The sequence below is a fragment of the Lithobates pipiens genome, unplaced genomic scaffold (genome assembly GCF_037356315.1).
Source record: "Lithobates pipiens isolate NorthernLeopardFrog02 unplaced genomic scaffold, aLitPip1_a1.2 Scaffold_23, whole genome shotgun sequence".
NCBI classification, from domain to species: domain Eukaryota; kingdom Metazoa; phylum Chordata; class Amphibia; order Anura; family Ranidae; genus Lithobates; species Lithobates pipiens.
In genome coordinates, this window is record NW_027507785.1 from 152,312,373 (window position 1) to 152,328,132 (window position 15,760).

Genomic DNA, 15,760 nt, shown 5'->3' on the forward strand with positions numbered 1-15,760 from the left:
AAGAAGAAGGGAGGGACCACTGTGTCCCCTGATGTACATCAAAGAAAAGGATTTTACAGGTAAGCCGTTTTAAAAATCCTATTTTCTTTTCTTACATCAGGGGACACATCCATAGGAATTACTATGTGGGATTTCTCATAGCAATGGCAACTGAAGGGGGAGGGGGGAGACATAAAAAAAAACCCAAAAAAAACAGGAGGCCAGAGGACTCATACTGCAGCCTGCAGTATATGCTGTGCCCAAAGGCAATATCCTCATGACCTTTAATACCGATTTGATAAAATCTGATAACGTATGAACCGAAGACCAAGTTGTGGCCTTACAGATCTGATCCATAGAGGCCTGATGATGCACCATCCAAGAGACACTAGTCGCCCTGGATGATAATATCTTGGTTTAAATGAAAACCTGATATCACTTTTGGTAGGAATTCAGGATGAGGACCTAAAACCACCTTATCCTTATGCCTTAAGAAATATGGCTCTTACAAGACAGAGCAGTTAGTTCCGATACTCTTCTAGCAGAAGAAATGGCAAGCAGAAAAGATCATCTTTCTTGTCAAAAGAACGAAGGGAATTTCTCATAAGGTTCAAACGGCTGATTCAGCAAAGCTGATAAGACCAATTTTAAATCCCAAGGATTTAGAGGTGCCTTGATAGGGGGAATAAACCGTGTTACCCCCTACATAAGCTACTCACCAAGAGTGGGGAGCAAGAGGCCATAGGAAAAAACAATGACAAGGCCTGGATCTGGCTCTTGATAGAAGTCAAGGCCAGCTTCATTTCAAATCCCATATGCAGGAATCAGGAAACCTGCCTATTGATATACTTCCTGGGTTGCCAACCCCCGGATCCACACCAAGAAACCTATGCCTTCCAGAGTCTAAAGTAAGTGACTCTGGAAGCCGGCTTCCTGGTATTAGTCAAAGTCTACACTACCGAAGGAGATCACCCACGATCTTTTAGAGAGTGGGATTCAATAGTCAAACCTGTTAAACTCTTTGTCTGTAAGGTAGGATGAAATACCAGACCTTGAGCAAGGTATCTATAACCAACCCCCCAATTACTGTAATCTCTTTGATGGTTTTAAAGGAGAATCTTCCTAGGCTGGGACTCCAACCTAGCGATTTCAGATTAGGGGGGGGGGACTACCGCTTGAAGGACCTTTCTCCCAAACGCCTGGTCTTGCGCTGAGATAAGGTCCAATCTGTAATGCTTCATAAACGTTGGGTAGCTTGACCAAGCTGCTGCTCAACAAATTTGTTCTGGTGTCGCTCCAGCTCGCTCTACCCAAGAGGTCGATAGTGCCCGTGTAGAGTGAGCCATGGGGGAAAAAGGAGATTCCATTTTCATCACTTTGTAAGCTTCTACAATAGCTTGTTTGATCCATCTTGCAATTGTATTCTTTGAAGCTTGTGACCCCAACTTTTTACCCTCATGTAAAACAAATAATGCATTTGATTTCCCAATGCTTTTCGACATCTCCAGATACTGTGAGACACAGGCTCTCGCATCCAGTTGGTGAAACTCCTTAGGATTAGTGGGGGACCCACAGAACGAAGGTAAAACAATTTGCTGTTTTCTGTGGAATTTTGTCACTACTTTGGGTAAAAACCAAGGGTCCATGCGCAACATCAGCCTGTCTTCAACAATTAGCAAAAACGGCTCTCACTGAAAGTGCCTGAAGCTCGCTAATGCGTCTAGCTGTGGAAATAGCCACTAGGAACACTGTTTTGAGCGTGATCCATTTCAAGGAAAGCTCTTCTTCCTGTGACCTTTTTACCCATCCCTGCTAAACAATTAACAGGTCCCATTTGGGTTAAATTTGTAAAGGAACAGGTTTAATCCTGGTCAACCCCTTAAAGAACCTGCTAACTAGTGGGTCTGCCGCCAGAGGTTGCTCCAAAAAAAAACAGACAGGGCCGCAACTTGTACTTTTAAGGTACTAACGGCCAGTCCCTTATCTGCACCGTCTTGTAAAAACTCCAAGACTGTCGGGATACTTAGACACCTTTTTAGTGTCTAACCATGAACAAAAAACCTTCCAATACTTAACATAAATTGCTTGGGTTACCTTCTTTCTACTAGAAAGGAGTGTTCTAATCACCATATCCGAGAGCCCCTTAGACTTCAAGAGGCTCTCTTCAGACGCCAGACCGATAACTTCAGGGTCTGTATTTCTGGCAACAGGACTGGACCCTGAAACAGCAGATCCTCCCTCTCGGGCAGCATGAGGGGAGGCTTGTCTGTCAGGCCCAGCAGCATTGAGAACCATGGTCTCTTCGGCCAATACGGAACCACCAGTATTAATGTGGTCCGTTCCTGCAGAAATTTCCTCAAGACTAAAGGAATTAGCTTGAATGGGGGGGAAGGCGTAGCAAGTGCAAAACGCCCAGATTTGTGCCAAAGCGTCTATCCCTTTTGCCCCTGCCTCCCTTTCTAGGGATTAGTATAATGGGTGTTCGCTTTCATGGCGAACAAGTCCACCTCCGGGAGAGCCCATTTCCGCACTATCAGCTGGAAACTCTCCATGTTCAGGGACCATTCTGATTCGTACACCCCCTTTAGATGGACCACTGAAACAGACTCTAGGTTTTCCTCGGCCCAGTGCAGGATCGTACTTAGTTTGATCAAGGACGGGCATCTCGTTCCTCCCTGTTTAGGTAGGAAACCGCCACCTCGCTGTCCGAGAGGACCTGTACATGGTGGTTCCTCATATCCCTGGCAAACGCCCTTAAGGCTTCCCAGACTGCCTGCAACTCTCTCCAATTGGCCGACCTCTGGGACTGTGTCTTCCCCCAGCACCCTTGGGCTACTTTCGACCCCAAATGGGCCCCCCAGCCCCAAGCACTGGCATCCGTAGTGATGCGGACAGACACTGGAGGAGACCACCATAGACCCCATACTAGGTTCTCCTCTCTCCTCCACCACCATAGAGACCTTCTGGTCTTTGAGTATAGATGGATAATCCCGTCCAGGGATTCTTGTGCCCCGTCCCAGCTGCTCAGAATATTGGCCTGAAGGCACCTGAAATGATCCCTTGCCCAAGGAACCGCAGGGATTGTTGCCACTAATAGGCCCAACCCTGCCATAGCTGAGCGGAGGGAAATTGCCCGATTGGTCTGCAAAAAGGTTACCATCGCCTTCACCTTTTCTACTTTTTCCTCTGTGAGGAAGACTTTCTGTGACACTGAATCTACCAGGAAACCTAGATACTGTATGGCCTGTGTCGGTGTCAAGTGCGACTTTTCTTTGTTTATTAACCATCCCAGCCTTTTTAGACAAGAGATGGCTACCCTCTGATCTCCCAGCAGTTGGAGCTTTGAGGGGGCGAAGAATAAAAGGTCGTCTGAGTATGGTATGACGGCAACCCCTTTCAATTTCTGGTAAGCAGGAAACTTTGGCACATGGAGATCTGCAACTCCCCTCCTTGCAGGATGGACACAGCCAATCGATTTATTGAAAGGATCGGATGTTTGAGTGCCGGTTCAGATCTTCGAGTTTCTAGAATGGGTCTTACCTCTCGGTTTGGTTCTGAAACCCTAAAAGGTTTTAGCCAAAACCCCCTGTTCCACTAAGGGAATCTCTGATATCCCCGACTGGGATAATAACTAATCCAGAGGCCAGAAAGAGAAACTTTTTTTTCTGGATCCTTAGGAACATTCTCTGAGGAGACGGAAAATCTTGCATAAAGACTGCTACATCAGCAGCCCAAGGAACCCACAGGCAGCACCCAAACAGGGACCTGAACCCCGGACCCTCAGATCAAAGCTGACTGAGCCATCCGGTCCCCTGAAACTCTAGTCATAACAAAGAAAAAATGGCAGAAATCCGTCTGCTCCTGAACCTTGTACCTGCCAGACTTTCAGAATCACAGTACCTTTCCCCTCACCCAAACGAGTGGGGGGCACTCCTTCATGAGAAGGCTTTAGCATTCTGCCTTATGGGCTTTTTGCCCCCAAGATCCTGGTGCTGCCCTTGGGGACTTTCCCCTGAACCTGACGATTGAGATCGTCGAGACTGTCTAAAGGGAGATGCCCCAGGCATAGGAAAGGTAGTACGATTAAAGGAGAAATGTTTGAACCTTCTTTTACTGGTATATAGAGCATTACCCCTTTTGGATGTACATATCCACTCTAAATAGCCATACCCCAGGAAGGGACAAACTGGCTAAGAGTTTTCACATGGTGCTTCTGCTGATCAATATTTCAACCACAGAACTCTGAGAATGCACTAGTCCAAGTATAAGCCATAAGGCTTTAAACAAGAGTCCTTCATAGCATCTGTGAGACACAGTGCATGAGATACACCAGCCCATTGCCGGGCCTGCTGATCAGGCAGAATTTCAGGTATCTCACACCTGTTCCTTAACCCTTAGAAGTCCAAATTTTTCAGTGAATTAGCGTGACTCGAAATGTGCTTCACCAAAATAGTGGAGCAGATGTTAAAGGGTTAATGGACTGAGATACACCAATTGCAGCAAGAACTGCAAAAGACATCAGTGCATTATCCATTGGACATGTGAGACTCTGCTCACTGAGGTGATTGCAGCATCAATTGCTGGAACTCCCCATTTCATCATAGAAATATTCCCATTCAGAATACATAAGCTATGCATGAATAGCAAAAAACCTCCCCGGGTGGGGGAGGTTCAAATGAACCTTATTAGAGGTAGATACCTCAAGAGCCTGTGCTGCAGGCAACAAAAGGGTTAAGTAAGGGAGTAGACAAACACCTGACCTGTGAGGCTACTCCCTCCCTGTTAGGATCCTCCAAAGAGGAAAGATAAGCGTTCCTGGTCCCTTTGCCACTTAGATTACAGCACAAAGCAGAGGCACTACCAGCAAAAGAAATTAAAAACTTGCTAGGCTATAGAACAGTACAATAACTGCTATTAATCCTAGCTAATACAGTACAATGTTGTCAAAAGGGAAATGCCTGTGTCACCAAACCTGACCAGCCAAACTCCCTGCTCTGTCCCTCCACTGCCAGGCAGCCGTTTCTCTCACTTCCTGCATGGAAAACAGCCCCCCCTTCCTTTTCAAAAAGGAGATGATTTTCCAGAGCGAGCCTCCTGCAGCATGGCGGGGGGGGTAAATCCTGCGCTCTTCAGAGTGGCCGCGGTCTGCTCAAAAAAATGTTTACATTTTCTTTTCTATAAAAACGAGGCATGGCATACAAATAAGAAAAAACGCCAATCTGAGGGCCCAGGAAGAGATCAGACCCCCTTTTTCTTACCAGAGGGTCTGAGCCGCTGAAGGAAAGGAGAGTGAAGGCTTCTGCTGTTTCCAGCGTCAGAATGATGAGTGCTCAATACAGCCCCCAGTGGTGACACATAGACATGGCAACACAATATATAGAAGGAGAAATTACTGAGAAAATCTCCCCTACCTTATCCCCGCAGCAGGGTTTTATCAGAGATAAAAAAAAAAAATCTTCGCCCTTCACGGTAGGCTCCGAGACCTTAAAGGAAACCTTCAGGAACCAGGGAACTCTCAGGTTAACCCACAATCCTGGAACTGCGACAGGACCCTGCCAGTAAACTTTTATTGGCCTCACTACCAAAAAGTACTGGATCCCAGGGCCCAGCACTCAATGAGAAGCATTCGCAAGCAAAACCTTGTTTCTTCGGATTACGAAGCCCAGGTACCATTCATTTAGCCCATGAAAAAGACATCAGAACGGATCCGGGCAGCATGGCTGGCTCTCAAAGGATTACTGCCTGTGGAGCTCAGCACAATACATCCTTACTCGTCCCCAACACCTTAGACACTGGCAAAAAAAATGGAGGTCTCCCAGCAATCGGAGGGGTTATATGGGGGAAGTACATGCCTTAAGGGGCGTGCCAGTGTCCAGTACATGATATAACCCATATAGTTAATACTATGGCTCTGTGTCCCCCCGGATGTAAGAAAAAACCAGAGGGTCTGTGACAGCTGAAGGAGAGAAGAGTGAAGTCTTCTGCTGTTTCCAGCGTCAGGATGGTGAGTGCTCAATGCAGCCCTCAGTGGTGACACAAACATGAAAACATAATACATAGAAGTAGAAATTCCTGAGAAAATCTCCCTTACCTTTATCCTCAGAGCAGGGTTTTATCAGAGATAAAAACCCAATCTTCACCCTTCACGGTAGGCTCCGAGACCTTAAAGGAAACCTTCAGGAACCAGGGGAACTCTCAGGTTATCCCACAATCCTGGACCTGCAACAGCACCCTGCCAGTAAAAACTTTATGGCCTCACTACCAAAAAGTACTGGATCCCAGGGTCCAGCTCTCAAAGAGAAGCGTTTGCAAGCAAAAACCTTGTTTCTTCGGATTACGAGGCCCGGGCACCATTCATTTAGCCCATGAAAGACATCAGAACAAATCCAGCAGCATGGCTGGCTCTCATCAAGGATTACTGCCCATGGAGCTCAGCATAGCACATCTTTACTCGTGCCCAACACCAAAAACTGAGGACTCCCAGTAATGGGAGGGGTTATAAGGGGGAAGTACACGCCTTAGGGGCATGCCAGTGTCCAGCACCTGTCGGTCCGATATAACCCACATAGTAATTATTATGACTCTGTGTCCCCTGATGTAACCAAGTGGGTTATAGGCCACCTTCAGGTGATGGATAATGGCACACCATAAGACAGGAAGTTGCCTCCCTATATAACCCCTCCCACTAATGGTAGTACCTCAGTTTTGTAGCAAAGCAATACACATGTATACTAGAAAGAAGGGAGGAATCTCTGTGTCCCGTGACATACTTCAAAGAAAAGGATTTTACAGGTAAGCCGTTATAAAAATCCTATTTGCTTAATCATACATCATGGGACACAGAGCCATAGTAATTACTATGTGGGATGTCCCAGAGTAATGTCAACTGAAGGGAGGGAAACAACAAAATTAGGGCACCATGAGATGAGAGGACACTGCACCTAAAGACAATATCCTCATGATACATTTGACTGGTAGAATCTGGTAAATGTATGGACTGAAGACCAAGTTACGGCCTTGCATGTTTGAGCCATGGAGGCTTGGTGATGCACTGCCCATGAAGCACTAACAGCCCTTGTGGAGTGCGCTGTGATTTGAAAAGGTGGAATCTTCCTCTTTAAACCATAAGCTTGAACATTTACTTGTTGAATCCATTTAGAAATAGTAGATTTCGATGCTGCCTTTCCTCTTTTAGGATCTTCAGGCAATACAAACCAAAATATCAGTTTTTCGAATCTGAGCAGTCCCCTTCAAGTAGACTGACTGCTCTCACCACATCAAGAGAATGTAGTGACTTTTCTTCTGTAGAATGGGTTCTGGAAAGAATGAAGGTAGAACAATATCCTGGTTTAAATCAAAACTTCACACTACCCTCGGTAGAAAGTTAGGATGAGAACGGAATACTACCCCTTGCTTATGAATAATTAAATATGGCACTTTACAAGAAAGAGGAGCCAACTCTGATACCATTCTTGCAGAAGATATGGCTACTAGAAAAACTAGCTTCCTTGACAAAATAACCAAGGAAATGTGTTACATCAGCTCAAAAGGCTGTTTCTGTAATGCTGACAGAATTAAATTCAAGTCCCAGGGATATGAACCAAAGAATGTGAAGCAAGTAGTCACTGAATTAGCACTGATAAAGCCGAGACTTGGCCTTTGATAGTACTTAAGGCCAGCTTAATGTCTAACCCCATTTTCATAAAGTCAAGGATTCTACCTATGACATACTTCCTGGGGTACCAACCCCTGGATCCACACCAGGAGACATATGCCTACCAGACTCTAATATATGATTCTGGAGGCCGGCTTCCTTGTATTAACCTAGGTAGTTACCACTGAACCCGACAGCCGACGCTTCTACAGAATGTGGGTCTCAATAGCCAAACCGTTAAATTTAGCGTTTGTAAGGTAGGATGGAATACTGGACCTTGCGAGAGGTGGTGTGGAAGTGGTGGTAGGGTCCATGGGTCCCCTACCACCATCTTCATGATCACTGCAAACCACGATCTCCTGGGCCACAAGAATCACTGACTTCCCTTCCTGCTTGATCCTGTGAAGAAGACGCGGGAGCAGCAGAACAGGAGGGAATGCATAAAGCAGTGAAAACTGATTCCACGGGAATACCAAGGCATCTGTTCTGCAAGCCAGCGGATCTTTTGTTCTTGACACAAAGTTGTCAATCTTCTTGTTGAACCTGGACGCAAATAGATCTATGTCCGGAATCCCCATCTTTGACATATTGTCAGGAAGATATTAGGGTGAAGAGACCAACTGCTGATGACTCAAGTAGTCGGCCTGACAATTCTCTATTCCTGGAATGAAAACTGCCGATAGGCAAGGTACATTGTTTTCTGCCCAAGTTAGGATAGGATTCTTCTCTGGGCCGCATGACTTTTCGCACCCACTTTGCGATTGATATATGCCACTGCTCTGGCATTGTCGGATCGGATCCTGGCAGGACAATTCCATAACCTGAACATCCAGGCCCTCAGGGCCAGGCACACTGCCTGAATCTCTAGAATATTGATGGGCAAGGTCATTTCTGATCTGGACCATTTCCCCTGGACAGTCGCCTTTTCCAGGACTGCTCCCCAACCTGAAAGGCTGGCATCTGTTACCACCTTCAAGGTAATTGGTAGGAAGGATTTCCCCTTCTGCAGAATCTTGGTTATCAACCACCATCTGAGGCTCTGGCGCACCTTTGGAGAGAAACACATTGGGAAATCTAAAGCTTGGACCTTCTTGTGCCAAGCCGATAGGATACTGTTTTGTAGCAGTCTCAAATGAAACTGAGCATAAGGAACAGCCTCAAATGAAGCCACCATCTTTCCCAACAACCTCTTGCAAAGTTGAATAGATGGATTCTTCTTTGCCTTGACTACCTGAATCAGCTCTCTTATGGCACTGATCTTCGCCTGGGGTAAGAATACCCTTCTTCTGGACTGTATGATCCCAATCTCCTTGATGGTTTTAAGGAAGATTTCGCTAGGTTGAGAATCCAACCTAGGTATTTCTAAGTAGTTGACTGTGTGACCATACTTTGGTCTAAGCAGGTTACCGACTGGTCTATCAAGAAAACACCGTCTAGGCACGCTATAATTGTTATACCCTGGGCCCTAAATCTGGCAAGAGGAGGGTCCAGGACCTTTGTAAACACTCAAGGTGCAGTAGCTAGACAGAAAGGCAGAGCTACAAACTGCAAATGAAGATTTTATACCTCGAAGTGTAGCTATTTATGGTGAGCAGGGAAAATCGGCACATGGAGATATGCATCCTTGATGTTGATTGACGCCAGAAGTTCTCCTCCTTGTAGGATGGAGACTACTGAATGGATTGACTCCATGCGAAAAGAGCGGATATTCAAAAAAACAGTTTAGATCTTTGAGATCTAGAATGGGTCTGACATCTCCATTTGGTTTTGGTACCTTGAAAAAGTTTGAATAAAACCCCAATCCCGCTCGTCTATGGAGACCACCGATATCACCTTTTGAGACAAAAGATGGTCCAATCCCTGAAAGAGACTTTTTTCTCTTGATCCCTGGGAACGTTTGATCTGAGAAAATGAGGAGAAGGGGACTATCGGAACTATAATTTGTACCCTAGAGTAATTGAGTAAGCCACCCACTTTTCTTGACACTGCCAGATTCTAGAGAACTGCAGAAGTCTTTGCCGCACTCGAGCGAGCAGGGGAGTCCCTTCATTAGGAGGCTTTAGTATTTTGTTTTGTAGGTTTTCTTCCCCAGACTTCTTTTTTCCCTGGGGTTGAATTTGATGCTGGAGGCCGTTGAGATTGTCTGGAGGCTGATGCTCCTGGCACTGAGGAAGAGGCTCGTTTAAATAAAATATGCTTACTCCTTTTCCTAACTGGCAAAGGGGTACTTTTCCCATTAGAAATTCTTTGGATGTACTTATCCAGATCAACCCCAAATAGCCGTTCACTGCAAAAAGGAAAAGTAGCCAGGAGCTTTTTTCAGGGCGCTTCGGCTGACCAATTTTTCAACCATAGTATTCTACGCATATGCACCAGCTCAAGCGTAAGGCCTGGAGAATAGAAGCTCTCATAGTGTCTATTGCAAAACATAATGCCCCTGGTAGCTCGGCCAAATCATGGGCCTGCTGATCAGGAATAATCTAGCCCATGGGCTTAACAAAAAAAAAAAAAAAAAAAGAGAACAGTGCATGTATGCCCATCATTAGAAGTGGGTGCATGCAGGGTGGTATTCTAATGGTGGGCATACCACACTCTTTCGATTTCACATTGATTGATGTGAATGGAGGAATCTGGCTCATGAAAATGGAGGAATGGAAGAATCAGGCTGCATGAAAAAAAAAAAAAAAACATATATGCCCAACAAGGACCAGCAACGTACTGGTATGTTGCTGGACTTTGAGTGGTTATACCAGAATGATGCCTGCAGGTTTAGGCATCATCTTGGTACCGTGTTTTCAGCCGGCGATTGGCTTTCATATATAAGCAACCCTTGTGAATAATTAGCCGCTAGACTGCTTTTACAAGCAGTGGGAGGGGATGACATCCCCCCCCCCCTCCAACACCTTGAATGGTTTCCTCAGGCTCTTCTGTCGCACCGGGAAACCCAAGAATGCAGCAGGTGGTTCTGCCAGCTGACCATAGAGCTGATCGGAGACCACAACATCTCCAATTATCTTTATGGCCTAAGAAACCAGAAGCTACGAGCAGTTCATCACTTTGCTTTCGCCGGACATAAACAGCACCATTTTTAAATTGGGAAAGCATCTTTTTACACCGGTCTTGAGGGCGTTAAGGGCAGAGGAGAGATCTAGAGTCTAATAGACGCCATTTTTTTTTTCATAGGGGATTAATTGCTATCATAGGGGATACTTACAGAACATTCCCTGTGATAACAATAAAAGTGATATTAAAAAAAAAAAAAGAAAAAAAAACACGGGACAGCGTAAAAATAAAAAAAAGCAAAATAAATGATTAAAAAAATTAAATAGAAAAAAAAGCACCTACGTTCCCCCATGCTGGCGCGCAATGGCAAACGGAAGCATCGGTCTCGTTTCGTATGTAAACAGCAATTGCACCATGCATATGAGATATCACCACGAACATCAGATCTAAGGCAGTAGTTCTAGCAGTAGACCTCCTCTGTAAATCTAAAGTGTTAACCTGTAAAGGCTTTTAAAGACTTTAAAAAAAATGTATGTAGTTTATCACCGCAGCACGGGTGTGCATGATTTTAAAGAATGTCGTGTTTGATATCTATGTAATTGGCATAAGATGATCTTTTATATTTTACCAAATATTTTGACAACAGTGTGTTTTTTGCATTAAAAACAAAAAGTGTCCCCCCCCCCCCCAAAAATAGCATTTGGAAAATCGTTAAGCAAACACTGAGAAAAAAAATTGCAACACCAACCATTTTATTCTGTAGGACCTCTGCTTTAAAATATATATATATACTGTTTGGGGGGGTTGGTTTCAAAGTAATTTTATAGCAAAACATTTTTTTTCCCCATGTAAACAAAGTGTCAGAAAAGGCTTGGTCTTCAAGTGGTTAGAAAAGTGGGTGATGTGTGGTAAAAGCTTCTAATGTTGGGCATAAAATGCCAGGACAGTTCAAAGACCCCCCCCCCAAATGACCAAAGTAGACACCCCAAGCTATTTGATGAGAGGCATGAAATTAGGCCAGCCATACACTGAGCAAATTTCTTTCCTGCAACCACGGGTTGCAGAATAGAAATTTGGTAGTTTCTCCCATCAAAACAAGCAGGTCCATTGCCTTCTCTCTGTAGGGAAAGCCATCCCCGCTGGGAGCAGACAGTTATCGCAAGAGAATCCAGCATTGCCAGCCTTACAGTAATGGCAGTTCCTTTTACTATAAACAAACATGGGCGCCAGGTGTCCGAAGTTCATATTTACAACCGATTTCCTCTTTCCCTCTACCCTTTCCTTGTAGGAGGGATATCCTGTAAATTTTGCCAAATTCTTCTCTGATCTCTAATAGTTTATTTTTATTATACCCTTTGTCCACCAACCGATCAGTACATCCGTTTGACCTATAAAATCCTCCATTTTATCACAATTCCTCTTAATCCTGACAAATTGCCCTTTTGGCATGGCTATTTAATATTTGGGATGACAAATTGTTATGGGTATATACCCATTTCTGTCTGTGCTCTAAGTACCCTAATTGGCCACGTCCCCAGCCTTCTGATGATGCTATTATGGCAAAACACGCAGAGGCAGGATTATGGGGCCTCTGACATCACAACTGGGTGACAGAACATCCGCCAGTTGGAACGCACACCAAGCCTCAATGCAGGAGTTGGCAACCGGCGTTAATACATACACCGCTAAAATTGCTGGGTCCTGGCTCGGGAACATAACTGAGTTTTATTCTGTACCTTGCATTTTATCATTTTATACAAATAAATCAGGTTGCGCTATGAGTATGTTTTATCTTTCTCCCTGAGTGCAAATCAAGATCTCAGATAGAAAGGAGAGGAGTCACAAAAGAACCACACGACATCTGGGTCTGTCTGGTGAGTGTCAGTGTGATAAGTAGTGAGGATCACAAAGACACATGTTATAGCTCACTAATGACTGCATGATTTGAGCACAGTTTGGAGGTACACATTCACCATAAGTCACAAAATTTGACTTTTTACTATATGGCTATATGGACATTTATTTCTAGATTGTGTTGTGCCAATTTTACTTTTGGTTGTTTTCACGTTTGTAATAAATAGTATATATAAATCTAGGGTACCTAGTGCCCATATTTATTTATAGTACATGGCACACAAAGTTTTTTTAGTTTAGCAGCAATGGTATCACATTTGCACATAAGGAACTTTCAGAAGTCAATGTTTTTTTCACATAAAGGCAGTTCCCTGTTCGCACCTAAGCTAGTGTCTAGTTCTTGGCTGCAATTCTAAGCTATAATATCTGATTTCAGAGTGGAGGAAGCTGCATCGATGCGGAGGCACCCAGGATGGGTGCCAGGCGGTCCATCACAAGTGTTTTTCGATCCTGTGGGCTCTCCAGAAGTTGCAAATGTACCTTTATAGACGGCACTTCACCATGATCACATCCCACTGAGCTGGTTAAATCATTGGAGCTTAATTCTTCAGCAATATGATTTCACAATCCAGCATAGGGAGGGCAGCACCCATGGCAATGCTGATTGGTTGTCGCGACAATCCGAGCCAGCAGGAGTTGGTTGCGTCAGAAGGAAAATTGCAGCTCCCTCCCATGCCACCACCTGAAGGAGTTGTAACGGTTGTGCATACTGGGCCCACAAATAGCTGTGTGTTTGTATAGCAGCCATTTTGTTCAGGTCACAAGTTTTCCATGCTATCTTGTGATAAGAAGACACAGCTGCAGTGGCCTTCCTCCCTCCCTCCCTCCCTCCTCCTTTTAGCTCATAAAATCCACAACCTCTTAGTTGCACACCAGGATAACAGTTCATTGATAAGACACACAGACCTCTCTTAACCAATACACAATTTAGTGTAGGTACCAGTGGCGGACCCCCACCACCCCCGTTCAGTCGGTGCATCAACATCCCCCCCCAAATTATCGGCAATGATGAGCAGCACTGATAGGTGGCAATGATGGGCACTGATTGGCAGCACTGTTGAGCTTGCTCTGAGGGGTTCGTCCTGAGATGTGTAGTCCTTCAATTTTGAGGGGGGGTCACATACCTCAAAAATGAAGGGCTACAATTCCCAGAATGAACCCCTCTTTGTATGGGTCTTTGCTTGCAAACATAGCGAAATATGCCCTTATTAAAAAATATATTCAATTCAGAAAAAAGAAAATCACATTTCGCTACGTTTGCCATCTCCTGAAAAAAGAAAAAGAATATTTTTAATCTTATGTCTGTAATTGCAATGGTTTTAACAATGGTTTTAGTATAAACATATCTATAGAAATGAGAAATCTAAGTGTTCTATGTTTCCATTGTATATATACATTGTAAGAGGTTATCGGCCGTGAATCACCGCGTATGTTGTCCATAGGGGGCTAGATGGTTTTCCATTGGTCTGCCTGTGGATCCATCAAATGGGAGAGTGATCTTTATTGGTCGTGTGACCATAAGATGAACATAAAAGGCAGTCTTCCGGTTGGTAAGCCACGCCCTTGTGACGAAGTCGGAAATGACGAAACGCGTCAGTGACGTGGCTTACCGGAATTGACGTGTGCATTCCAGCAGTACGGACCGGACAGCAGGAAAAGAAACAGACACACATCCGCTGTACTCAGCGGATGCTGCGGGCTCTTTCCGGCAATAGGACCACAATGGATACAGGCACAGTGCACTTCAATTTTCAATGCTTCATTTTATATTGATTTTGGTACACAGCTTTTTTATAAGGGGGGCTTTTTGTGAAACCAATAAATTTGTTTACGGGTTTACACTATGTGGATATTGCATTTTTTTCACATGAACCTGGAGCCCTGTTGAAACGGTATACTGACGTGGATGGTGATAAAAGAGCTGGTGAAAGGTGGAATATATCATTCCTTTAAAGGTGCAAAATGCTTGGCGTTTTGGGGAGTGCATCCCCATAGGGGAGATTTCATTGCACAGGGTGATCCTTGGTGGAAGCTTTTCATCACAGCGATACAATGCATCTATCCTATCAGTTCATATTTATTATCTACTGACAATTTATATTGGACAGTATAAGGGGAGCGCAGCTGCAGTATGATAAAGGGACTTTGAAGTTTTTTTAAAAATACTGCCATTTTCACATGTTGTTTTAAAGAAGCAGCAGCTTCAGATTGGAATATACCTCTGATGGTATATACAATTTACCATAAAGACTAACAGGCTGTTCTTCATAAAGCGCGGAGGAGGGTTCATTGTGGGCGGGTGAATAGAACTCTGTAAATTGCTATATATTTTATGAGAGATACATTTTTAACAATTTAGTGAATTCCCCCTGTATCTGCCATCATGCTGCAATGCATGTCAAAGGAAAGCACATTACGGTATTTACTGTGGTGCCTCTTCACTTCAATGCAACATGGAGAAGTGGATTTTCCCAGCGATGCATAAGCTTCATTGAAGTCAAAATAGAATTTTGCTGCAATAATAGACTTCTATGGGAGTGCGTGAAAAAGGAATGCGCATGCGTTCTGGAGTGTTTATGGAAGTGTGTGTTTAACAACTTGTCTCCTCCCTCACAAAAATAACACATGAAACATGAAAATGCATCAAAAACTTGCAGAACAACGTGCTACAAAAATGCACTGATTATGCAGCAGCACTAGTGAACCTAGGCTAAAATTGCCCAATTATAAAGAAGACTAAAGCACAAACAATGAATTCAAATGCAATAAAAAACGTTTTTGATTATTCGAAAACAAGACTTACCACACGTTAAAATAAAGAAAACAATTGATACAAGTTTAAACAGGATAATTTTGATGCTCTTACTCTGTGTGATATTATGATGAAATGCCGCTGAGGTAGAACATGGAGATGTTGCACCAGCAGTGTCACTCCCAAAGGTAAGCAGCTCCAAAGGAAACTGGAATGGCATATTAACAGGTACCAGGCCACCCAACATGCCAAATGGACTAAGTGAGGTTGTTGTCACGTTGGGATTAGTTACTGATAATGGTGCAGCCATAAGGGTCAAAGGTGATGTATTTGCAAGAAGAGATGCTGCAGACTTTAAAAGAAAACGTGCGTTAGTGGTCAGTAAAAAAAAAACACAGCTTTTCATAATAATTTCAATACACAGGAAACTTTCAGAATTAAAAAAGTAAAAAAAAAAT

The 15,760-nt window shown here is 44.1% G+C and overlaps 1 protein-coding gene across 5 annotated transcripts in view; it reads right to left on the minus strand.

Annotated features, from left to right (window-relative positions):
• The window catches only part of UBN2 (ubinuclein 2), an 855,287-nt gene that overhangs the window by 52,127 nt on the left and 787,400 nt on the right, over nucleotides 1–15,760 (minus strand). For 4 of the 5 annotated variants that reach the window (XM_077452498.1, XM_077452497.1, XM_077452496.1 and 1 more), the window contains one exon: nucleotides 15,417–15,654. The exons of the other annotated variant lie outside the window; for it this stretch is intronic. In XM_077452498.1, the coding sequence (XP_077308624.1) occupies nucleotides 15,417–15,654 (238 nt within the window). The remainder of the gene's footprint in view (nucleotides 1–15,416; nucleotides 15,655–15,760) is intronic. 5 annotated transcript variants of the gene reach the window in all.